Below are 27,141 nucleotides of genomic sequence, written 5' to 3'. Positions count from 1 at the left end.
AAAGGCACAGAAAAGCATGTCTGAAGTATGGCATTGTAATTTTGCAACATGACCAGCAGATGGCAGCTACTATACAGTTTGTTATGAAAGACTTCTGACAAACTGATGTACTTGTATTGCTAAAAAAAAAACTATAGTGTAATATATTCATTACTTAAACAAAAGATTAGACTGCTAAATTACCCTGACCAGAGTCCTTTATAGTTACCCCCATCCTGAAGTGTCCAGCTAGTGTTGTTTTAGATCCACTTCTTCTTCCCTGGGCTCTAATTCATGATATTAGCATTCCCAGAAATGCACTGCTTCTTGTTCTTTTTCTTCTGTTGTGACCTTCGACCGTGTGACGTCATCGGCCAGTGTTCATGTTGCATTCTGGGTACTGGAATGTTGAAACGGCCCTGGGAGCTTAGGGAACCCTCATGGAGCTCTAAATAAGGCCTCAACAGGCCACAGGAAGCCTTGTGCGCTGATACAAACGGGCCAACATATTACTGAAGAGCTAGAAAAAAAAAAAAAAAAAAAAAAAAAACACCAGGACATCCAGATGATGGTAAAAATAAGCTGGGAAGATGACAGGGTAAGTTAGATTCAGTTAACAGTGTTAGAAAGCCAGCAGAGATAGGTTTTTGTAGGTGTATTAATCTTGGTTATACTATTTGTTAGTCTTAACAGTAATTCATAGCTTTTAAGCATATACTGTATTATCTTGATTATATTATTTTACTAGCTTTAACAGTATAGCTAGTTAAGCCGGTAGTTCCTTGAAAGCTTGCATAAATACTTTTTTGCTTCATCTGCAGAGTGTATTAGGAACTTCTGATCCCCATAGCTGAAGGAGAGGATGGCTGGGTATTTCATCTGGAAGCGTAATTTTTTTTTGATTAACAAAGCACAAAAAGGAGCTAGAGCTTGTCTTTGAGCCTTAATGGGCTGGGGTAAATCCTGTGCTATTGTAATCCTGTGACCTCTCCATGAAATGTTACTTTTCTTTTTTGCAGCCATGAGGAGTGTGGTAACACGTGCAGCATTTAGTAGCTTTGCATAAATCTGCCTAGGGACACCCTCATCTTGTGATCTTCGTAATGCTCTATGAGCTCTTTCAATAATAATTTCTTTAGCTAAGATTTTATTTTCAATAAAGTGTTCAAAAATCTCAGTTAGTATGACTGGTAGTTGGACTTGGTCAAACTTTTCAGGAATGCCACGTATTAGAATGTTGTTTCTCCTACTGCGTGCTTCTAAGTCTATTATTTTTTGCTGTAAGTCACTAATAATTTTGTCATTTGAATTTACTTTGGTTTGTAAATCTTGTATTTGCTTTGAATTCTCCTCAGTTTTTTTGTCAATAAGATTCATTCTGGATATAATTTGGTCTAGATTAGAACCAAATGAATTTAATTTGTCTGAGAATAATTTAAAATCTTCATGCAAGGGCTGTAATGCTGTTTTAAGGTCATCTATTGAAAGAACAGTCTCACCTTTAGATTTAGCAGCTCCTTTATTTGAATCCTGTGTTGATTCATTTATTCTCTGCCTCTTAGCTGTTGCATCCTTTTCAGGTGATATTAGAGAAGAGAGTTTGGTTTTAGAAGTTATAGCATCCATGGATTCTTGTTGGTTAGCCATCACTGGGTGGATTAAAGTGTAGGTTTAGACCACAAGGGAGTGACTTAAAGAATTCCCCTTTAACTTTTCTTGTTTAGAACTCATAGCTCAGTCCTTCAGAGAAAAGGATGCCACCATGCAGCTGCGGCCTTCAGCCAGTCACTAGAGGTAAGCCCTTGCAGAAAAAATGATAAAATTTTACTTTTTAGAGCAAAATGTCTTTTCCATGAAGTGTAGTTTAGAAGAAATACTCCTTTCCTGTTCAATTCAGTGCCAGATGCAGGTTTTTTTTTTGAGCGGATAGATTTGGTTGATACAGGAGCAGCAGAAAGTGTGTGTTCAGTGCTCGGCGGCCATCTTGAACTCTCTTATCTTGCTTAATGTTACATCTCTTTACTTCGTTGATGTCCTTCCAGCTGCTTTCTGCGCAGTTATTTTTACAGACTTTGTTTTCTCAATAACATACTCCTTTACATGGATGCCAAAATCTAATTAAGCTATACCAGCACATTTACTTACTACTTTCTATTTTTCAACATTTTACACTATTTCTAAATGAACCCTTTATATTTCATATAATTCCTGAAGGAGTTGCATTGCGTCTTTGTGGATTTAGAGAAAGCATATGACAGGGTGCCTAGAGAGGAGTTGTGGTATTGTATGAGGAAGTCGGGAGTGTCAAAGAAGTATGTAAGAGTGGCACAGGATATGTACGAGGGTAGTGTGACAGCGGTGAGGTCTGCGGTGGGAGTGATGGATGCGTTTAAGGTGGAGGTGGGATTACATCAAGGATCAGCTCTGAGCCCTTTCTTATTTGCAATGGTGATGGACAGGTTGACAGACGAGATCAGACAGGAGTCCCTGTAGAGTATGATGTTTGCAGATGACATTGTGATCTGTAGTGAGAGTAGGGAACAGGTGGAGGAGACCCTGGAGAGGTGGAGATATGCTCTAGAGAGAAGAGGAATGAAGGTCAGCAGGACTAAGACAGAATATATGTGTGTGAATGAGAGGGAGGATAGAGGAATGGTGAGGATACAGGGAGTAGAAGTGGCGAAGGTGGATGAGTTTAAGTACTTGGGATCAACAGTTCAGAGTAATGGTGAGTGTGGAAGAGAGGTGAGGAAGAGAGTACAGGCAGGATGGAGTGGATGGAGAAGAGTATCAGGAGTGATTTGTGACAGACAAGTACCAGTAAGAGTGAAAGGGAAGGTCTACAAGAGGGTAGTGAGACCAGCTATGTTATATGAGTTGGAGACAGTGGCATTGACAAAAAGGCAGGAGTCAGAGCTTGACGTGGCAGAGTTGAAGATGTTAAGATTTGCACTGGGTGTGATGAGGATGGACAGGATTAGGAATAAGTATATTAGAGAGTCAGCCCAGGTTGGAAGGTTTGGAGACAAAGCCAGAGAGGCAAGATTACGTTGGTTTGAACATGTGCTGAGGAGGGATGCACAGTATATTGGGAAAAAGTTGCTAATGATGAAGCTGCCAGGTAACAGGAAAAGAGGGAGGCCTAAAATAAGGTTTATGGATGTGGTGAGAGAGGACATGCAGGTGGTTGGTGTGACACAGCAAAATGCAGAGGACTGGAAGAAATGGAAACAGTTGATCTGCTGTGGCGACCCCTAACAGGAGCAGCCGAAAGAAGAAGATTTCATATCATTCTTGCAGTTTTTTATTCTAACTAATAATCATGTTTGCAACAGTTACTATTATTCTTTCATATGGGACATCTGTTATTATGGCACAGGAGACCTGAGATGATCAGGCCATAACAGGTGCAGTGAGGCATGATTGCATCTGATGTGAAACTAGAGGAAGAGGAGGAACACCAGGCAATTTACAGAAAACAAGGAGCATATGCAAATTAAGAACAACCTTGTAAATGGCAGTATGTTGGTTTTGATGGATTTGCTGATGTGTTAGAAAAGTTGTGGTCAAAGAATAAGAAATGTCAGGAGAAAGCAAAGCATAATAATACATTTAAAAGAAAATAGTATAGAAAGAGACACAGATAAAAAAGTAGAAAAGTCCTAGCCAGACAAATGTAAAGGATATGAATCAACAGAGAATGTACAGTTTATGAGAAATGCTGTCAGTGGACATGCAGAAAGGTTTGTGAGAGGTACTACTGGGCCCCCTGCAAGGAGTGATGTCCTTAGTAAGAAACAGGATTATATTTTTTCAGCTTAAATGTTGAAAGCAGAACACAATGTTTTCTTTTATCCATGTACTTTTAGAAACAGCCAAGAACAAAGTATGATTAATTTTCTTAGAACTTGTGGCAAAATACATTACCAAGTGCAATACAAAATGTGGACTTTTTGCCACTGTATTTACTTAAATGTAGACACAATTAGTGCAGCAGTAATTGCTGACCTTGATTATTTGTAACTTAATCTGACAATCTAGAAGGTTAAACAAAGTAGTTATGGTGCTGGAAGATCAGACTCCACACGGTGTTGCCTTTAGCTTTAACAATTACTAGCTTTATTGATTACTCAACCTCATAACTTAAAAGTTATGACACACAGTACAGCAGCAATGCTGTAAGCAGAATGTTACTAACTTTTCTCTCTGTATTATATAAACAATATTTAGCAAAACAAGCTATAGTAATAAAGCTTGTACTGTGTTCAATGGTATATGTTTATAATGTGTAATTAATGTCTGCCTATGGGTGTTATGAGGTCCGATGCCGCAGGTGGAGGGCCTCTACACCCCTGGAAGGGTGTTAATTACACATTATACCATGACCCCCCAAAACGTGCACGCTGATTGGCCAGCGTGCACATTGTAAATCGAGTTATACTAATGGAAAAAGGTCCGGTCGCCCGGACTTTTTTCCATTAGTATAACTCTACTTTTAAAACACTGTCTCGCTATGTTAAATGGGTTTAACATAGCGAGACAGCTTTAAAATAAGCAACGGAGATCTCCGTTGCTTATTTTAAAGTGTCTCGCTATGCTAAACCCATTTAACAAAGCAAGACAGGTTTTAAAAAAAAAGCAAAGGAGAAAGCAAGATCTCCATTGCTTTCTTTACTGTTTTGCTATCTTAAATGGGTTTAACATAGCGAGACAGTTTTAAAATAAGCAACGGACATCTCCGTTGCTTATTTTAAAACTGTCTCGCTATGTTAAACCCATTTAACATAGCTTAAAACAGTAAAAAAGCAACGGAGATCTTGCTTTCTCCGTTGCTTTTGCCACAGCTCTGATGTACCGCAGGCGCAGTACATCAGAACTGCCGCGGATGCCAGACATCTGCGGAAGGGCAGTAAACAGGCATTATACTATGCCATTATTTAAGAAAAGTAATGCTTTCTTTTCTTAAATAATGTCATGGTATAATAGCAATAACCCACTTCTGGGTGTGAGTAATGCTGGATTTACCCACGGTTGGCTTTGTTTGGTCCCTCGGACTTTGCCCTCGGGACCAAACCATGCCAACCGTGGGTAAATCCAGCATTACCCACACCCAGGCGTGGGTTATTGCTATATTAACACAGACCCTGGAGGGCATTATTGCTCTTAGAGAACGGTCTTTCTGTAAAATTGTTATGTTTTACTTACATTTTTTAAAGTACTATATTATTTTTTTTATATATTTTTGATGTAAAATAGTTCCTCCTCCTAATGTTTCAAACTTTATGAAGTATATGTTAATGGCATTGGAGGAAGCAGTTTACATCAAAAATATGTAACAAAATAATATAGTACTTAAAAAAATAAATAAGTAAAACACGCCAGTTTTACAGAGGCCATTCTCTCTCTCTCTCTCTCTCTCTCTCTCTCTCTCCCATACACAGTCTTTTTTGCTTTCACACAAAGATACATATATATTTATATATATATATATATATATATATATATATATATATATATATATATATATATAGATGCAGTCTCCTGTGGTTTCCTACTCACATTCACTTACACAAGCGTAACTCTCAACCTCTTAGCACAAAATGGCGATAGTGCAGTGCATTAAGGCAGCAATTCTGAGGCAGTTGTGATAAATTCCTTCAGTAACATACATGTGAGCTATGAAGCCTAAATTATCACAGTATAAAGCAGCAAAGCCATATTGCAAGGGACTGCACTAAAATGTGCAAAAGTGGAATCAGAAGTTCAGTGAATTAGGGCAGTGAACTTTGAAATAGGCACACTGAGGAAAGACAAGACAGCTGATAATTTGTCTGCACTGTACTAAACACCTATCAGCAACAGGGACATAGAAGTACTGGTGTTTTGTGGGTGTGAGAACAGACAACAATAACATGAAACTATCAAATCCAACTTTGGGTGGGGGCAGCCAGGGAGCACTGACAATACTTAAAGTGGGGAGAGGAAGTGTGCAGTATATTACAAGGTTTCACTATGCTGATACAGGAAGGGGCGTCATAATAAAGTACAGTTGTGCACACTTACCATAAATGTAGATGTCCGAGTGTATTCACTGTTGCAGTCATCACATTTGGGTTATCCCTGCCAGGGTAGCCCTTGGCCGGCCTGAGTACCAGAGACTTAGTATTTCTGTGTCGGTTGCTGTCGCTTGAGGAATGATATCGTTAGTAGTATAAAGTAAGGCAGCTGACGCCATTACATCAGCTTTTCTTGCCCTAACCTGTCAGGAACCCCCAAGGTAGGAGGCCAGGTTCTGGTGTTAGAACTCCACCAGTGTAAAATAAGTACCAACATGTCCCTTGTAAGGAAAGGAGAACAACAAGGAAGAATGGTAACAAAAGAAGAAAGAATGAAGGGGAATGGAGGGAGGGAAACCAGGAGTGCAACAGTGAATACACTCGAACATCTACATTTATGTAAGTGTACACAACTGTACTATGTTCTTTGTGTTTCACTGTTGCAGTCATCGCATTTGTGTAGATTCCCAAAGCTGAGAAAATGGGTGGAGGCACTCATGGAAACTAGGTGCTGGCTAGCATGCCCTGCAAGACTGGAGAGGCAAATCCTGCCCTGGATTTGGAGAAGAGAGGCAGGTGGTAATGCTTAGTAAAAGTGTGAACAGATGTTCAGGTGGCAGCCTCCAGGATGTCCCTGGTGGGGACTCCTCTGAGGAAAGCTGCTCTGGTGGAGTCTCCCTTGGGGGGAGGTTTTCATTGCTGTTTGTAGCAGAAATGGATGCAGTGTGCTATCCATTTGGAAATGGTTTGCTTGGAGATGGCTTTGCCTTCTGCCCCTGAAGCAAAGCTAACCAGGAATTGATCAGTCTTTCTGAAGGATTTAGTCCTGCCCAGATAGAATTTGAGCTGTCTGTGCACATCTAGAGAGTGAAGAATCCTTTCCCCCTTGTTCCGGGGATTAGGAAAGAAGGTGGACAAATGAATGGATTGGTTGAGAGCCACAATGGACACCACCTTGGGCATGAAGGATGGGTTAGTTCTGAGGGATATCCTGTCTGCATGGAAGATGATGAAGGATTCCACAGCCATGAGTGCTTGCAACTCAGAGACTCTTCTAGCTGAAATGATGGCCAGAAGGAATGCTGTCTTCCAGGAGAGAAAATTTTAGCTCTGCAGAAGAAGCTGGTTCAAAAGGAGGCAGGGTGAGCTTTTCCAAGACAAAGTTACGGTCCCAAGCTGGTGTTAGTGCCCTTCTGGGGGGCCTCAAGTTGCTAGCCCCTCTGAGGAACTGTTTCATCAAAGGATATGACAAAAGGGGCTGCTCAGTGGGAAAATTAGCAGAAATAGCAGAGGCATGAATTTTTATAGAGGAGAAAGAGAGACCACTGTGTAGTAGGTCAGCTAAGTAATCCAGGATGAGAGGGATGGAGGGCTGTGCCATATTGGCTCCCTGGATCCAGGTGCAGAACCTTTTCCATTTATCTGCATAAGACTTTCTGGTGCTAGGATGTCTGGCCTCATGGATAACATCCAAAACCTGTTTATTGAGGATGGTAGATTGGTTCGGGGTTAGGGAATAAGCCAAGCTGCCAAACAAGCATTTGCAATTGGGGATGTATGAATTCCCCTTCCCTCTGGGTCAGGAGGTTTGGAATCTGAGGAGGATGCCATGGAGGCAGCGGGGACAGGCTGCGAAACAAGGGGTACCAGTGTTGTCGGGGCCAGTCTGGAGCTATAAGAATGGTCCTTGGTTTTTCCTCCCTTATTTTGAGCAGTACCCTGGGGGATGAGAGGTAGGGGAGGAAAGGCATAGACCAATAGATTGACCCAGGAGAAGGACAGGGCATCCACTTTCCAATCCATGCAGTGATGCTCCCTGGTGCAGAATTTGCTGAGCTGATGGTTGGTGTGGAAGGCAAAGAGGTTGACTTTTGGGGTTCCCCATTTCTGAGTTATTAGGGTGAAGGTACTTCTGTTGAGTTGCCACTCATGTGGGTCCAGAAGGTTTCTGCTTAATTGGTCTGCCAGAGAGTTGAGAGAGCCTGGAAGGAATTGTGCTAACAGGTGTAGTTGTATGGAAGAGGCTGTGAGCCAAAGGGTCATGGCCAGCCTGCATAGAGGGAAGGACTGAGTCCCTCCCTGCTTGTTGATGTACCACATCACAGTGGTGTTGTCTGTTTTGATCAGGAGAACCCCTGGAGAGAGAAGAGCTTTGAATGGTATCAAGGCGTGCTGCACAGCCATCATCACTTTTTGATTGATGTGCAGAGGGATTTTCTGTGGGCTCCATTGGCCCTGTATGCACCTGCCGTCCAGGTGTGCACCCCAAGCATAGTCTGATGCATCTCTGGTGAGGGTCTGGGTGGTGGGGGGTGCGGGAAAGGCAGTCCTTTGTTGTGGGAGCATGCGGTTGCACACCAAGAAATTCCTTTCTGAGGCAAGGAATTATAGGTAGAAGAGTTTCCAGGTCTTGAGAGTGTTGACACCAAAGGCTCCTTAGGTACCACTGAAGTTTCCTCATATGCAGTCTGGCATATAGAATGAGTAGTATGCAAGATGCCATGAACCCCAGAGCTTGCAGGATCTTCCTTGCAGATAGCTGGGGCCGGGTGGCTAGTTGAGAGAAGTAGGCTGTCAGGAAAATTTGTTTCTCTGCTGTAAGGTATGCCATCTGGTATGTTGTATCCAGACTTGCTCCCAGGAAGATTATCCTTTGGGTGGGCACCTGTTTGGATTTCTTTTTGTTGATTGTGTACCCTAGGAAGATTAGAAGGGTCTTTACAAAGACCAGGTGCTTGAGCAGCTTTTCCTCACTGTCTGCCTGAATAAGGCAGTCGTCTAAGTATGGGTAAATTTGAATATCTCTTTGTCTGCAAAAGGCAATGGCTGGAGCCAGACATTTTGTGAAAATTCTGGGAGCAATGGATAAGCCAAAGGGAAGCGCAGAGAACTGAAAGTGCAGAGATCCTGCCCTGAAACAGAGATATTTCCTGCATGATTCCCTGATAGGAATGTGGAGGTAGGCCTCTTATAGATCTAGGGTGGCTAGCCAAGCGTCCTTGGAGAGCATGGGTAGCAGCTGCTGGAGGGTGAGCATTTTGAATTTTGGGATCACCAGGAAAGTGTTTAGAATGGATAGATCGAGGATGGGGCACCAGGTGCCCTCTTTTCTGAGCACCAGAAAATGTCTGGAGTAGAAGCCTTGGCCTATCTGTTCTGCAGGAATGTGCTCTACTGCCCTCATACTGAGCAGGGAAAGTATTTGCTTTTGAGTCTCTACCCACTGACTTGGTGGTAGATCTGGGAACCCTTTTGGGGTTGGAAGGAAAATTTGTCTCCCTGAGACACAATGTGCAGAACCCATTGATCCTTGGTAATGGTGGCCCAGGTGCATGAGTGAAAGGAGAGTTTTCCTCCCAGGGGTAAGTGAAGGTGGGTAGAGGGGGCTGGTGGACGAGGTGAGTCATTATGAGTTCTTACCATAAGGGGGTGGCTTAGAATTCCCTGGTTTTGAAGTGGAGGTAGTCCATTACTTAGATCTCTGCATTCCCTGGGGCTGCTGTCTGGGGGGTGGTCTGTTTCCACGGGGCCTAGGCTGGGCCGGTTTACTCGGAGCAAGAAAGGACCAGTGCTTGGGGGGACAATGCCTGCTGAACCAAGGGGGCTGTACCTGTAAGAAATCCTAAACTGTTTGCATAGATTTTGCTTTTTCTTCCATCTTTTTAAATACCTCTTCTGCCTTAGTGCCAAATAAGTTATCTTTGTGCAAGGGGGCATCCAACAATTTAGATTTGACATGGTCTAGCAGGGATTGCTCCTTAAGCCATGTATGTCTTCTAATGACAGATCCAGTGACTGCTGTCCTGCAAGAAGTTTCTAGGGCATCAAACCAACAGTGCAAAGTGTGTTTAGTTACTTGACTTGCAGAATGCATTAAGTCTTGTAAATATTTAGATTCTGCCCAAGCAGGAAAGGAAGACATTTTCTGTTTAAGGAGTTCCAGGGTATGTTGCTGAAATGTCAGCATATGGAACTGGCAATTTAGTGCCCTAATAGCAAGAGTAGCTGAGGTGTATACTTTTTTACCACATCTGTCCAATGCTCGTGAATCCCTGTCTGAGGGGGTGGGATTCTTAGCAGAGGTTGCTTTAATCCCGTTTGACCCTTGAGAAATGACCTCAGGGTCAGCTGTTGGATTATTAAAAAGATATTTCAGTGAGTCAGGGACTCTATAGTACCTGTCTGGTTTTCTGGAAGCAGGAGGTAGGGCACCATGAATCAAGCTGGAAAATATCATCCACAACATCCAGGACTGGGTGGATGGCCAAGGGTCTGTGTTGCGAAAGATCTAGGAATTCCCTGAGTCTCTTTTTAGACTGAGGGTAGTCCTGACTCTCCCATTGGAAATGCTGCCTTAAAGTATGCAGGGTTCCCCAAAGGAAAAATCCTCTGGGGGATAGGCTGAAGGAATGGAGTCCTCTGCATCAGAATCCTCATAAGTGGAGAGGGGTTGCATGTCTTCAAAGTCAGATGCATCAGATTCATCTGACTCTTGTTCAGACAAAACTACAGGGGACAGATCTCTTTTCCTTTTTGAGGGGGTAGCTTGGCTTCCCCTGATCAGCATGATAGTCTTCTGCCATTTTAAGCATTTGAGACTGAGGCAAGGTAGCAGGCGCATGAGAGTGGGTCATCAGTTTCTTGGGTATGGTTTGAACCCTGGGCCTAAGAAACTCGGTCATTTTTGAAAGAATGGTGGTTGCGAAAGAAGGCGTCAGTTTGTGTCGCGATTCGGTAGTGCGAAGGACTTTCTCGGAAGCCGGTGCCTGCTCAATGGCTCCAGACCCATCCAAGGTAGAGACAACCACAGGATTCTTAGTCGAAGAAGAGTTTTGCGGCATACCGGACTCCAAAAGGGTTTCGGTAGCAGCCTGCAAATCAATTGAAGTGGGCATCATTGGCTGCGAAAGCACCTCAAGTATGGGAGGACTAACGAATAGCTTAATGGAAGTGTCGTTGGTAGGTTTAGACCTGTGCAGTCTGTCTCTGTCTTTATCTTTACATTTTTTTGGAAGATCTGCTGTCAGATGGCTACAATAAGGGCCTAACAATGGATAGGTCTGGCATTGAACAAAGCACAGAAGTGACAATGGGGGTCGTCGTGGTCTGGGCCTAAACAAGTGAAGCAGTAAGAGTAGAAGTCTCGGTGTGGTATTTGCTTTCCACAGGCGAGACAATTATTAACTTTTTCTGACATTGGTTAGTGCAAGAAAAAAGGATCCCCAACAGGGTACTTAGCTTTAGAAGACTTCAACTTCAATTCAGAGACGAAACTCAGGTAGCAGCCGACCGGCACTCATGTGAACTGCTTCTGCTTTGGGCTCCACGGCAAGAAAGACTGATGTAATGCCTTACTTTATACTACTGACGACCTGACGTCATTCCTCAAGCGACAGCAACCGATGCAGAAATACTAAGTCGTTGGTATTCAGGCCGGCTGAGGGCTACTCTAGCAGCGATAACCCAAATGTGATGACTGCAACAGTGAAACACGAAGAACATCATGCCCTTACTGTCAGTCTGTGTAGGAAAGTTGAGAAGTGCCAAAGCACTGCAAGGGACAGATATGTGACCACCATATAGGGTTGGTAGTAGAATACAGTTATTCAGGCACCAGCCATAGCCCTGTACATACAAACTGATTCACATGTGTAGCTTTCCACCCACTCCATACCAGTGCATTAATTACATAACAGGAACTGTTCTCCTGCAATAACTGCGCCCCCCAAAGGCATACACATAACTGTTAAAATGCACACACATACAAACCCTACATCAGTTACAGTAATATACATGGAACTTCTAAACTATGATGCTGCAATTAAGTTGAAACACAATTCTCAATTTACATTTCAGTAGCAAACCTGCATCCCTAAAATACTCTCAAATGCAACCCCTAACCAATTTCATTTATCTCTGTCCATAAATAGACATTTGCTGCTTTGTCACATGCTGTAAACTAATTTTGACCTACATTTACCTGTTTATGTCCTCCCAATAAGGTACTGTTTCATTATGTGGAACTAGTACAGCTTTATTATTACAAGCTTTCCAACTGTTAAGAATGAATCCAGAGTTTGGTAGTTCATATGCACTTGTTCATGTAAGCATTAACTGACTACAGAAAAGTTGCTTTTTTCCCCCCAGCACACAGTTTTGTTTCATATCACAGCATTAAAAATTTTTCTTTACCACACCTTACTACTATTACAACTAACACTACTCTCAAATATCACATCATTCCATCAGCCTGCATCTGCATACAGTAATGCTCCCACAAACCCAGAAAATTAAAACACTGCAATTCCAGCTACCTGCTAACCATGTCTCCTGAACCATACCACACTTCTGTAACCCACACCTACAAATACAGAAACACCTGACGTAATTTTATAGCACAAAAAAAATATGAAAAAGCTTAAATATAAATACAAATGGCTGTTTCATAACAGCAAATCACATCTACTTTGATACTTAGCAGAGATATTCACCGCACCCTAGGCACAGCTACAATGTCCGCAGTTACCCTCACTATGACAACACTAAGCTATATCCACCCACATCCACAGTAATGATCTGCTGCTAATAAACATGCATCTTTGAAGCATCGCTAACAAAGAACAATACACATTTGCTTTTATGCTTTTTATAACCCTGACATATTTGTTAGTACTAAAACTTGGGCTAAGTCCACAAATAAATGATGATGAAATTATCCCACCAGGCTACAATATTCTCAGAATGGACAGGATAAATAAAAGAACAGGTAGTCTTTGCTATAATTTATAAAAACACTCTAGACATAACTCCACACCTTCAAAACATCCCCAATTTTAACTATGCAGAACTTCTCATCTTAATATTAAAAATTAATAATTATAAAAGTATATGCATTACAGCACTATATATATATATATATATATATATATATATATATATATATATATATATACACCACCAAAAGATAATATCAGTACAGCTGAAGATGAATTTTGCTGAATATCTCGTAACATACACCTTTAAACCATAATACTTAATGATCTTAACAAAGACTAGAAGCTCACCAATGCAACCACCCCGACTGCACAATAAATCTCTAACTTTGCCCAACGTATCAATACAACTACAGTATTAAATAAAATTACAAATAGTCAGTCCCTGCTTGGCTGGATTCTTAAACCCAATCCACTCAATATAAGCTCTTTTGGATGTTTAACCTGATAAAGTCAGTGGCCATCTCCCACATTTGCATTAAGACAACTAAATAATAAAAAAAAGATCACATTATCTATAAACAAGTAGACAATCTCACAAAAGTCACCAGAGAAGCTTTCAGTAATAGCTTAAGAAAGTATAACTGGTCGCTCTAAAGACTCTACCCGTTGGTGAAGCAAAATCTACTTTCAACACATTTCTTAAGATACCAAATCACCATACACCACTTTGTACAAAAAGAGTTAAATCAAACCCAGTCCCATGGTTAACTAAAGAAAATAAACAACTCATGGCCTTAAGATAGAAAGCATGGACAAATTGGCTTAAAACAAACACAATGCTTTTCAGAATTTCAGATACATTACAAACCTTACTAAATAAAAAATTAAATCAGACAAGTAATCCTACTGCCAACTGCTCCAACACAAATATCAGAGCAATCCAAAGCACTTCTGGTTCTCTATTAAGTTCTCCTTTATCCTGGCCAATCCATCACACCCTCATCCCCAACAAATAACAGCAAGAAAGATAGCACCATTTCCCAATTCAATTCCCATTTTATACAAACTGTTTCCTTCTCCACCTGCAGTCCTACTAAAAAAAAATCCTGAACTCAGCAAGGTCAGTTTAGTTTCCTGCCTGTCCCAACAGTAACTACAAAAAATATCTGTGGGCACTAAAATTAACCACTTTAACAGCAGACAATTTACCTATCCAGTATCTGAAAATTTCAGCAGATACCCTTGTCTACCTTGTCTCTATCCTTATAAACCATTCTATCTCAGAAAACTGTGTGTCAGCTGTGTGGAAAATGTATTTTATTATACCCCTACAAAAACAGGGCACATCCACAGAATTCACAAGCTATAGACCTATAGCTATCTTAACACTTTTATCAAACATCCTGTAAAAATATATCCATTTGCAACTCTTAAAATGTTTCATCAATAATAAACTCCTCCCCAACACCCAACATGGTTTTCGTCCCAAACATAGAACTATAACTGTCCTTCTCACTTTTATAAACATCATAAACCACAAGAGAAATTCAACCGACTTAGTATCATCTATTTCTCTTGATCTAAAAAAAAGTATTCAACGCCATCTCTTACAAAAATTTACTCACAGAACTATCATCCCTCAACCACTCATCCCTGTCATAGTTCTATAGCTATCTCACAGATAGCAGGCAGTAAAATGGCTCCAAGACTTGTTTCCATACAAGTCCCACCAGTACTTAGACCCTTATATTCAACATTTTTATAAATAAACTTCACATTGCCTCCAAGCATGCAACCATAATGCAATATCCAGATGATGCCACCCTTATCTACTCTGCCCCAAACTTTTCAAAACTTAATGACTTTACACAGGGTCCTTCTCATCCATTGAAACATATTTAAGAAAATCTAACTTTCTTTTAAATCCTAAAAAAAAAAACAAAAAAAAAAAAAACAAAAAAAAAACTAATGATCTTCACCCTAAAACATTTCTCAGTCAAAAAACAATCTTTTAGAATACTCACAAAAAATAATACCGGAATAGGAATAGTACAATCAAAGGTACTGGGAGTCACAATAGATTAACATCTAAAATTTGATCTGCATATTCTCCAAGCTGTTAAAAACTGAACTGAAAATTGATTTATTATTCAGAAGTAAGCAATAACTCACTGACAACACTAGAAAACATACTGCATAAGCCTATTTACTGCCATCTCTCCTTTCTGCCTCCCTCATCTGGACTAACTTTCATAGCACCCAAAATTAAAGTAGACAGCTGTTACAACAAAATTACTATATTTGCCAGCAATCTACCTTCAAAAAGTCACCATTACATAGCTTTAAAATAACTATTTTTTCTGGCTAGAGCTGCCACATTTTTTTACTTACTTACAACTGCTTATTGCCCATAACTTAATATATAAACCAGAAAACTTTGCAGCACTATAATACACTATAAACTGTTATTACCCATCCAGCGAATTATGCTGTCAAAATAAATCACTTTTACTTATCATAAAATCTAATAATACTGCTAGTGACTCATTGTACTCATGCTATGTCTCCAAACTTTGGAACTCCTCACCACTACACTAAAAGCAAATTGAAAAACTAAAAGTTTTCAAAAATCAGCTTAAACAAAGCCTAAATAACTCCTGGCTATGCTCCTTTTAAACCACAGGCTAACAGCTTAACTGGAAGCACCAAAACTACTGCTTAATTTACTACTTACTATTTCACTGCATCCTAATGCTGCTATATGCAGTTCTCTACCTCATAACATTCTGTTTTAAAATACAAGACTCTGTTGTATAGGTTCATAGACTGTTATTAAGCTAATGACCACTAGTGCCCTTGCAAGCCTAGGAGCGCACCCCAAACCATTTGGGTTCTGAGTATCATGGATGCCTATATGGAGGGGGGGGCATGATATTACAAGGTAAGTAAAGATTTGTTGGAAGGCAGTGCTTTCAGCTAGGACAATACTTTATTAATAGCCTCTATCCTTAAGGGACATAGGATCCAGACCAGCGGTAAATTTATGATTTCCCATCCAACTGTCAGGGTTTCATTTATACCGTCTCACTCCCAAAGGTTTATTTAAGTACTAATTAACTGCTATACCTCGCTCTCATTTAAGCAACTCTATCTGCTTAAAAAAATTATCTTTGGCATCAAATCAATGTACTTAATTTTATTATGCACAAATATCCACCACTGTGTTGTAATCATACTTATGTTTATTAACAATAAAAAACACAAAATCCGTTCGTAGCCAGTCTCAACTATAATCAAACACAAACAAAAAATGGAACCAAACTGAAAACCAAAGGGTAGCTTTATCATACCAAAAAAGACTTCATTCAACGCTTTCGTCCTAAGACTTCTTCAGAATACACAAAATTTCAAACAGTTTGTTTAAATAAATTACACCAACCAATTAAAACATAACATCAATCAATTATGTTAATAACCTAAAAGCTTAAATATAAAATGCAGTTTTAAAAAATGCAACATTATTATTTATTTATTTAAATATAGTCTACAATTCTTTACAAAACATTTAATGTTAGCAGCATCATTCAGTCCTGGTTTCTTGTCAGAATTTAATTTTATTTGCCACAAGGCCTCTTTTTGTTCCAAATAGTTCTTAAAGTCCTCACCTCTCAACTCTACCAGACCTTGTTCAAGGACTGTAAAAAGAAACTTCTTACAGCTCTGACACTGTTGTGTATGCTTAAAAATGCATTTTTACTACTTTTCCTTCTAATACTGTATAGATGTTCTCTAACTCTAATGTTCAGAGCCTGTCGTATGTAAAATGCCGTATAGCCAGTACATACACCAATGTAGACCACCCCTGTACTTTTACAATAAAAATGTCCCGGGACCCTAATAATGTAAGATAAATGACTCAAATAAACATAAGGTCCTTCCAAAATAAATCTACAAATGTTCCAACTTTCACATTTGTACATTTCGTTAGGCTTACTGGTAATGAAATTTTCTGCCTTAAACCTGGTACTATCTCTAATAATGATTTCAACTCTTTAAATCAATACAGTTGGATAATGCTTTTTTAAACACCTCTGCAAGTCGCAAGCAAGTTCCAAAGGGCCTGTGTATCTGGAAATATCCAGCAGGGACTGAAGCAGGCTCTGTTATGCACAAAGAGCTGATGGAGCCCTTTGATAAGATGGGACTCGAGCTGATGGCGATTGTAGTCAGGGACAATGAACGTAAGTTGAAAGCCCTACAAAGAGAAATTAATGACATTAATGCAAACATTGTTAATGATTTGCTATATTCAATTGCGTCAGTGAATTACAAAAAGATTTTTGTGGACTTAAGTTTGTTAGTGACAATTTTTTAAAGAAATAAAAGAAACTTGACAGGGACTCTAATGACTATAAAAACAAGACTGCTTACCTCCCACGCCCGGCCCCACCCACAATCGACAAAATGCTCCAGAATTGGCTGATAAGGGGTTGGGAGATCAGGGAGCATTTGAAACACGGAATGACAATTTTGAAAATGATTATGAAGCCAATTAAGAATATTTTTTGGAACATGCTCCCCAATTAAGGCGTTCAGAACGCCTAATGAATCAGGGCGATCAAGCCCAGAATGGGCATATGAACTGGCGGGAATGTCAAGAGAGGGGAACAAGCAACAAGAGGGAAGAGGAAAGTGGAACAGGCACTATTGAGCAATTTATGTACTGAAATTGTTACTAGTGAACACAATGAAATGAACACATGTTATTACTAATGGGTATGACACATTTGATGATATATGTGACATTACTGTAGAAAGAAAGTTATTATGTGATCAGTTGACTGAAATTGGTGATGTTGATATGGGTTTCACTGATTGTTTTGATGTCCAGTAGAATTCAACCATGTTAAATAACATATTTTCTGAACTGACACAAGATGTAAAAAGACACATTTCAGACATTGTAGTTAAGGATGGGTTTATTATATACAATCTTAGTGATTTGTTGATCAGAGACACCCACTTTGACTTACTAAAGAGAGGTTTCAATTTTATTCCTGAACACAGGGTTGATGTGGCTAATGTGCTGGTAAACTTAAAGATGTACACTAGGAAATTGAATTAGCGTTTATTTTTTTCATCTCAAAATACTCAAGTGGAACAAAAGTAGTAGTACTTTCATCCCCCATTGTAATCCACTAGTTAATGTCTTGGAAAGATTGTTTGACTATGAAATAAGAAAAATGTGTGATACCAAGACTAACTTTGCAGATAATTTGTCAAGTGATGAAAGGGCACTCTTAAGGGAATTGGTTAAAAACAAAGACTACCGATTTATGAAACCTGACAAGGGGAGTGGGATGGTAATTATGTCACATTTAGACTATGTTGGAAAACTGCACGACATTTTGAACAATTCAGCTACATATGAAAGAGTTTCAAAGAGTGAAGTTAACAGGGCATATGCCAAAATTTATATTTTTCTGCAGGGCACACTTTTTGAGGGACTTATCTCTAAGGTTGAATTTGACTATTTGACAAACAGCACCCCCGTTATTCCATCTATTTTTGGCATCCCTAAGTCCCACAAAGATGCTTTAAATCCCCCTTTCAGACCTATAGTTGCTGCCAGGGGTTCTAAGACTGAACCCCTGGCGGCATACATAGATTATTATTCGAAGGGTATCCTGGAAGGTTGCCCACAGGTTTTGAAGGACTCCTGGCACTGTTTAGAAATGCTTTGGGGTGTGGACTTCAGTCAGGATTTTATATTCCTTACAACTGATGTAATCAATTTTTTTCTGTCATACCCCACCTGGAGGGTTGGGAACTGTATCACGACAGTCTGGTTAATGGACAATTGTTATCTGATGATAAAATTAATTTCCTGGTGATCCTCATGGAAAACATTTTAAAGAACAATTTTTTTGTATTTTGAGGGGAATTGTTTCCTCAAACTACAGGAGTGGCTATGGGTGCCAAATGTGCCCCGGTGTTTGCGACAGAGTGGGAAAAGCAATTTGTGTTTACTTCACCATTTTGGCCTAAAATTATTTTATTTTTGAGATTTCTGAATGACATATTGATTTTATGGGGAGGTACTGTTGAGGAGGCAAAAGAATTTGTGGATTTAAATGCGACCACATCTTATTTGAAATTTACACACCAGTTGCATGCATCTAAGATTCATTACCTTGACATTGAATTAGATAAGAGTCAGGGAATCTTGAGATCCACCATCTACAGGAAAAACACCTGTTCCAACACCCTTCTTCAATTTGATAGCTGCCATCCGGCCCACCAGAAAAGAAGTGTAGTTAAGGGTCAGGTGGTTCGGATCTCAAGAATAATCAGTGCTGACATGATGTATCAACATGAGATGAACACCTTGATTGACATGTTTCAAACTAGACTTGTAATAGCAGATTTTAATTTTTACATTGGAACTTGTTTTGTAGTAACTGACTGATGTGGATTTTCATAATAAAAGCTTGTATCTTGATAAGTATTGCAGGGGTTAACTTCTTGAGCCAATTAGGCAAGATGAAATGGCTTGCGGTATTTTAGGTTGTGTTTTAATGCAGACATACGACTCTGATGATGCCTGTTGAGGTGAAATTGCTTATTCGTAGTCACAGTATTTGCGTTTTAATACTTTAAATAAAATAGCGTTTTTGCTCAGTGCTCTTGTGCGCCTGTGGAATTCTTTTTTGAGAAACTTCTTACAGCTCTGACACTGCTGTGTATGTTTAAAATGCATTTTTACTATTTTTCCTTCTAATACTGTATAGATGTTCTCTAACTCTAATGTTCAGAGCCCGTGCCATCATTCCTATGTAAAATGCCACACAGCCAGTGCATACACCAATGTAGACCACCCCTGTACTTTTACAACAAAAATGTCCCGGGACCCTAATAATGTAAGATAAATTATTCAAATAAACATAAGGTCCTTCCAAAATAAATCTACAAATGTTACAACTTTCACATTTGTACATTCCATTAGGCTTATTGGTAATGAAATTTTCTGCCTTAAACCTGGTACTATCTCTCTGTAATAACAATTTCAGGTTATGGTGGTTTTTATATACAAATTGTGGACAAAAACCTTATATAAGTCGTGGTTTCCTTCTAATATTTTCCAACTGTCCTGTATAATCCCCCGTATAAAGCCACTGTCCAAAGTCATCTGTAAACTACAATACATCCTTGTAGCATTTTCCAAATCCTTCTCATTCTGAAGATTAGAGCAACAAAATGGAACCTTCAGTATGGGGGGGGGGGGTAATTAGCGTCTCTTTTACTAAGCAACAATTCAGCTAGTTCTCTTAAAAACTATTTGTCATATCCCCTATTCTTAAATAACATTATTATAAACTCAAATTCTTCAATAAGTTGACTTTCTTCACTTGTCATATGACTAGCCCCTATCAGTTGTTCCTTAGGTATATTGTTCTTAATAAGGGGGGGTATTGGCTATTATAATGTAAGTAGCTGTTAATAAAAGTCTTTTTTCTGTGAATACTACTCACAAACTTGTCCTTAATGATGTCCCACTTTAGACGCACATCCAAAAAATGAACCTTTGTTCCTACATCCCCCATCACAAATTTTAAGAAACTAGAGCCATGATTTAAACACTTCAAAAACAACTCAACTTTTGTCTGGTCCTCCAACATAATAAAAAACAAATCATCTACAAATCTTTTATAATAAAGAACCTGATACTGATCCATAAGTGGTTCCAACACTGTGTATTCCCACCATCCCATAACTATATTAGCAAAAGAAGGGGCTGATGGTGACCCCATAGCCACCCCTCTTATCTGCCCATAACATTTTTTGTTAAATAAAAAATAATTGTCATTTAACAAGATGTCTAACATTTTACAATAAAAATTACATTCATTTTTCGAAAAATCTGAATATTTACCCAAAAAAAATCTCTCACATAATCTGTCCCAATGTCATGAGGAATACATTTAAACAAAGAAACAACATCAATAGTGAACATAATATGCTTGTGTAGGTCAAAATAAATCTTGTTGGTACAATCCCTAATTTTGTCTAAAAAATCCCATGAGTCCCTCAAATAGGAATTCAACCTTTTGACCATGGGATTTAAGACAGAGCCAACCACCAATGAGATTCCTTCAGCAATGTAGTTATGTACAGAAGCAATTGGTCTAAACGGGGAATTAAATGCACATTTGTGAACTTTTGATATTCCAAATAGGATCCCTATCTTAGTTTTTTCTATATTACAAAAACTGTATGTCACTTGATCTAAACTACCATTCATTAAGTTTTCAAACAAAAAAGAATACACAGTTCTGTAACATTTCAATACATCAGTGGCATCAACTAACTTGTTATGATTTTCCATCCAGTTGTCAAGGTTTCATTTATACCTTCTCACTCCTAAAGGTTTATTTAAGTAGTAATCGACTGCTATACCTCGCTCTTATTTAAGCAGCTCTATCTGCTTAAAAATTATCTCTGGCATCAAATCAATGTACTTAATTTTATTAGGCACAAATACCCATTACTGTATTGTAATCATACTTATGTTTATGCAATGTATGTCAATGTAGGTCTGTCATAAAATTGCATAATTTGAACTATGTACATGTACTTTATAGAAAGTTTTTGTTTAATCCTATGTCTCTGTACTGCAGTGGTTATCTTATGTGACATTTTTCCTTTGCAGCAACGTACTACATTGTGTAATTTTATCTGGAGCTTTTCTCTCTGGGTCTCTGCTGAAAAAGTTTTTTTTTTCTTTGCTCATTTGGACGTTTCTAGTCAACAAATGAAAATAAATAAATAAAAACTACAGGTGTATATGACTTATCATGGGCCTAAAAGACAGCCAGTGATTGGAAAAGTTCACTCCCCAAGTGACTGAGCTGTCCATCTGTCTACATACATAATAACTGCATCTTTGCCACAAATAACATGGACAAGGCTTTTTGGGAACACGTGTGGGAGGGAGTGGTACACTGCATCAGTGGTGTGGGTGGCCATAATCTACATCAAGTCTGGCAAAGAGTAACAAAAATGAGTGTCTGTGGGGATGAATCAGGTCGGTATTAGCTGTTACATTGCCATATTGCACAGTGCACTCATGTGAGGCATGATTTATTCAGCAAGAGGTTCTGCATATCTGTCCTGCAGGAATCTCCACTCTGCAACAGCAACATACCGCATAATAAGATATGCTGGTATCCATATCATATTCAAAGACTGTGTCATCTAACAGTATGCCTGATGCAGGAGTTGCCAGTAATATTTCAGCACTGCTACATGTATCTCATTTTTATATTCTCACAGGTTCTACTGGTGGAGGTTTCAGCACAATGTCATAACATATGCCAAAAGTCAGTGAGTTGCTTGTAATTGGCAATGACTGCAACATGCACATGGCAAAGTCTGATGACTCACTGGCATTGACAGCAACACTAACATTGAAAGGGTCACACATTCCTCCACATGCAAGGGACTGTACAGAAGCAGGTTGAAACTCCAACATTACTAGTGTCTGGTAGATGCCCTTTCTCCAGACCAGATAGCATGTGTGAGTTGCATGTCCTCTGACTTGTGCATATACTTCACGGGGAGAGGCATGATGGTCTAAAGCACCGCTGTGACTCCAGGTCTGTCCCTCTGACTTGAGTACAGCACTTGGCATTAATCAACAGAAGTGAAGGTCAGTTATCCAAGTACAGACAGCTGCATCCTACACCATTTTAGAGATGTCCTTTTAAATTTCTCCAAGTCTTTTGGGTTTCTAATACCATGATGGGAATAGATCCCATTCATAAGTGAAAGTACAATTAAAGTTCATAAAATATGTATTATTTCAATCTTTGATGTTAGCCAAAAGTGCTCTTCTCAGTACCCACAATGTGCACAGTATTGACTCCTACAATTCATATGAAGTTAGATATATTGATAACATATCTAAGTACAGGTGTAAAAAAGAAGGTATGTACTCACCATAACGTTCCATGTGAGTTGTTCATCTCGCCTTCATTCTTTACTGATGGGTCCAACTCAGTCAACTGCAAAAGCTCGAGGTATTCAACCAGCTCGAGGCCAACTCCCTATCCCATGATGCACCCTGATCTTCCCTCAGATCTTGTTTGCTGCCAGCTGACTACCTAGTAGTATAAATATGCCACTCAGAGAGCTGGATAAGAGACAAAGCACCATATAAAAAAAGTGACGGACCTCAAGTAGACTGGATGGTGGTTGGATGGTGGAAAGTAAGAATGAAGGTGAGATGAACAACTCACATGGAACGTTATGGTGAGTACATAACTTCTTTATGTGAAGTTGTTCTATCTCGCCGTTCATTCTTTACTGATGGGTAGAGTCCCAAGCACCATATTTCTTGGGTGGCTCGCGGGAGAATATTCCTCAGAACTGTGGAACCAAAGGAGGTCTTGTCCCTGGAGGCCTTGTCTACTTTGTAATGAGTGATAAAGGTATGAGGTCTTGACCAGGTAGCTGCTGCAAAAATAGAATCTAATGGTAACCTTCCAGAAAAGGCTAATGAGGTTAAAACAGCTCTAGTAGAGTGGGCTTTTATTTTTTGTTGCAAAGGAGCATTCTCTGAGTTATAAATAAAGGAAATGCAATCTGATAGCCATCTTGACAAGGCTACTTTTGTCATTGGGGCACTCTTTTTTTGATTCTGAAAAGGAAACAAAGAGCTGATCCGTTGATCTAAATTGTTTCGTTCTATCTAGATAAAATCGGAGTTGTCTATGAACGTCAAGTTTGTGCAGAATGTGTTCCATCCTATTTGTGTACTGAGGAAAGAAAACTGGCAACTCAATGGATTGGTTAAGATTTGTCTCTGAACAAACTTTTAGTAAAAAGGATGGATTAGTTCTGAGCGAAACTCTGTCATTATGGAAAATCAGATAAGGCGGTTTAATGGTCTGCAACTCAGAAAACTTCCAAGCAGAAGTAATGGCTATCAGAACAATAGTCTTCCATGAAAGGAATTTCAAAGGACAGGTTGAGGCTGGTTCGAAAGGAGGTAATGTGATTCTGGAGAGAACAAAATTTAGATTCCATGGGATGACTGGAGCCATGATTGATGGCCTCAAATGAATGGCACCTTTAAGAAAGGCTTTAGCGAGTTGATGCAACATGACACTGGAGCCTTGGAAGCCAAGATTAAAGTTTGAAATTGCTGCTAACTGAACTCTGATGGTAGCTGCAGCAGCTCTTTCATTTAAAAGTTTATTTAGAAATTCTAATATAGATGGGATCGGAGCTAGATAAGGATCAACATAATTCTGAGATGCCCATGAGGAAAATCTCTTTCATTTGCTAAGATATAATTTTCTGGGAGATGATTTAAGAGAGGATGTTATAATATGTTGGGCCTCAGCTGAGAGGATGTAAATCCTGGCTATTGCGGGAAATGGAGCAGCCAAGCTGTCAGTTTGAGGGAATGAAGAGAAGGATGAAGATCCCCCAATGAATCTGGAACTGGGTCTAGGATCCAGGGTTCTTCCAAGAGATGAGGCTGGTGGAAGGGGAACCAAATTTGCCAAGGCCAGTAAGGGGCTATTAGGATCATGGTCCTTCCCAGAATTTTTGCTTTCTGTAATACCTTGGGAATCAGAGGAAAGGGAGGAAATGCATAAAGGAGACCCAGTGGCCAACTGTACACCAGTGCATCCCTTGGGGCATCCCCCAGCAGGGGAATCAGGGCAAAGTAGCTGCTGCATTTCATGTTTGTTGGGATTGCAAAAAGAATGCAGTAACGCTGGCCCCACCTGTGGAATATCCGTTTCGCTACTTGTTGCTTTAGGGACTACTTGTGAGGCAGTAAGATTGCCTTGCTCAGCTTGTCTGCTATCACATTGGATTTCCCCGGGATGTGCGTTGCTATCAGAAAGCACTGAGAGGAGATTGCCCACTGCCATACTCTCATAGCCTCTCAACATAGAGGGTAAGATTTGGTTCCTCCTTGTTTGTTGGTGTTCCGGACCACTGACATGTTGTCTGTCTGAATTGCAATTGTTCCCAGAGGTAGAGAGTCTTGAAAGGACTGCAACGCTAGAAACCCTGCTCTCATCTCCAGGACATTTATATGCAGATGAGCCTAGTGTTTCTTCCACATGCCTTGGGCTGTTCTTCCCTGATAATGCCCCCCCAACCAATCAAGGAAGCGTCTGTGGTCATCGTGGCTATGGGATTGGGTAGAACGAATGGACGTCCCCGAGATGCATGTTGAGACGGGTCTACCTGATAACGCCGAAAGCTCAGAAGAACAACAATGAGATAACCGACACCGGAAGATTGACAACGGAGAAGACCGAAAGTTGAAAATCCCGATGCTGAGAACACCGACATGTTAAGGTAAGTGTGCAATAGGGACGGACATTAGGGTCAGGGTGCGGGTAAGGTAAGTGTGTGATATTGACAAACTCAAGGGTTAGGGGCAGATTAAGAGAGTTAGGGTTAGGGTGCGGGTAAGGTAAGTGTGCGATAGTGACAGACTTAAGGGTTAGGGGCGGATTAAGTGAGTTAGGGTTAGGGTGTGGGTAAGGTAAGTGTGCGATAGTGACAGACCTCAGGGTTAGGGTTTGGGTTAAGGTTAGTGCATAGATAGTTGTGTATGTAAGGTTTAGTGTAAGGTTGTTGGTGTGCTAGTGTTGTGTGTGTGTTTTTCGGAAAAGGTATTTGTTTTGTTGATTGTCGGGATTGTGGTTTGTCGGGCATGTGAAGTTTCGTGTTTTTGAACTTTCGGTTTTGCGGTGTCGGTTATTTTGTTGTTGGTGTTTTGGCGTGTCGGTGTTATCAGGTAGACCCGTTGAGACATCAGCTACCACTGAAGGTCCTTCTTGCACATATTGATTATGATAATTTGGTGTGACATTGGAGGTTTCTGAAAGGACCATTGAGAGAATAGGTGCCATTGTAGAATTTGCATGTCTATTCGAGTGAGGGGGGTGATAATGATTGCTGCTGCCATTGATCCTAGCAATTCTAGTAGCATTGAGACTGGGGCTTTTTTTCTTGGAAGCAGGTATAAAATTTGTTTTCATAATAGACAAGTTCTTTCTGGAGGCAGAGTTAATGTCACTGAAACTGTGTTTAGTTCAGCTCCTATAAGGATGGTCTGTTGCGATGGCGATAAGGCAGATTTTCCTGAGTTTATGGTAATCTCCAACTGATTGCATGGATTTAAGGTTGTGTCCCTCACATGAATGAATTGATGCTTGGTGGTGGCAGTTAGGAACCAGTCTAGATATGGAAACACCTGGAATCCCAACGATCTCAGGTGAGCGGTGACTTACTGCCATACATTTGGTGAACACTCTGGGGGCTGTAGTGAGACCTAAGGGCAAAGCGAGAAATTGATAATGGCTGGCTCCCAGCCGGAAGTGTAGATGATCCCTGGATGGTCTGTCCATCTTTATGTGGTAGTACGCATCTTGAAGATCTATAGAACACATCTAATTGTCTTTTCCCAGAAAGGGCAGTATTGACTGAAGTGTGACCATCCAGAACTTCATTTTTTTGTACTGATTTGTTTAGTCTGCTTAGGTCCAGAATAGGTCTCTAGTCCTGTTTTCTTTGGAACTAAAAAAGAACCTTGAGTAAGTTCTGGATTCTCTCTGGTTTGCTGGGACTGGTTGGACGACTCTTTTGTCCAGCAACCTTTGGACCTCTAAGGCTGCTTGGTCCCTGTGAATGGGTGGAATGTCTGGGATTTTCTTTACTAGAGGGGATGGAGTGGCAAAGGGAATTTAGTATCCTCTGGATATTATGCTTTGTACCCAGCTTTTTTTTATTTTTAGCCTGGTCTCTAGGTACAAGGATAGGCGTCCTCCAACTGGCTCCAGAGTTGGGCCTCCTCTCAGGAGTGCTGATAGGGCTTGCCAAAGAACTGATCTCCGTCGCCCTGGTTCTGCGGACCGCCTCTGCCGCGTGGGCAACATCTTCCATTATTACCCCTTCTTTTGCCTCTAGAGGGGGTTTCATCATGAGTGTTCTGGAAGGATCCTTGAGATTTATGGAACCATATCTTTCCACCTCCCCTCCCTTTGGGTTAGGGTCTATTCGGGGTAGAAAACCATACTCTGACAGCAGACAAGGTCTTTCTGTCTTTCTCACTCCTGGTAAGAGTTTCCTTTTCCTTAGGTCTGAAAAGGGACGAACCATCAAAGGGGGTGTTAATGAAGGAAGACTTAAAGGGTTCCATGAAGGAATATAAGCGCATCCAAGAATGTCTCCTGAGAGCGATTTCTGTACTCGCTGCTCTGCTCATACCATCAGCTGCATATGACAACAGACGCATGGAAGAGTTCACTATCGAATTAAGAGTGGAAAGCTGGGAAATTACCTTGTCCGAAACTCCC

The 27,141-nt window shown here is 40.2% G+C and overlaps 1 protein-coding gene across 2 annotated transcripts in view; it reads left to right on the top strand.

Annotated features, from left to right (window-relative positions):
- The first annotated feature begins 189 nt into the window (after window positions 1–189).
- The window catches only part of LOC122805563 (solute carrier family 25 member 45-like), a 1,930,246-nt gene continuing 1,903,294 nt past the window's right edge, over window positions 190–27,141 (top strand). Inside the window, exon 1 of one of the 2 annotated variants that reach the window (XM_044075783.1) lies at window positions 190–577. In XM_044075783.1, coding sequence (XP_043931718.1) covers window positions 570–577 — 8 coding nt within the window. In that variant the 5' untranslated portion in view covers window positions 190–569. The remainder of the gene's footprint in view (window positions 578–27,141) is intronic. The other variant, XM_044075781.1, reaches the window with a different exon arrangement.

Source organism: Protopterus annectens, chromosome 6.part1, assembly GCF_019279795.1.
Source record: "Protopterus annectens isolate FY-2018-M chromosome 6.part1, PAN1.0, whole genome shotgun sequence".
NCBI classification, from domain to species: domain Eukaryota; kingdom Metazoa; phylum Chordata; order Ceratodontiformes; family Protopteridae; genus Protopterus; species Protopterus annectens.
Note: the sequence above shows the minus strand (reverse complement) of the source record. Positions and strands in the feature narration are given on the sequence as shown.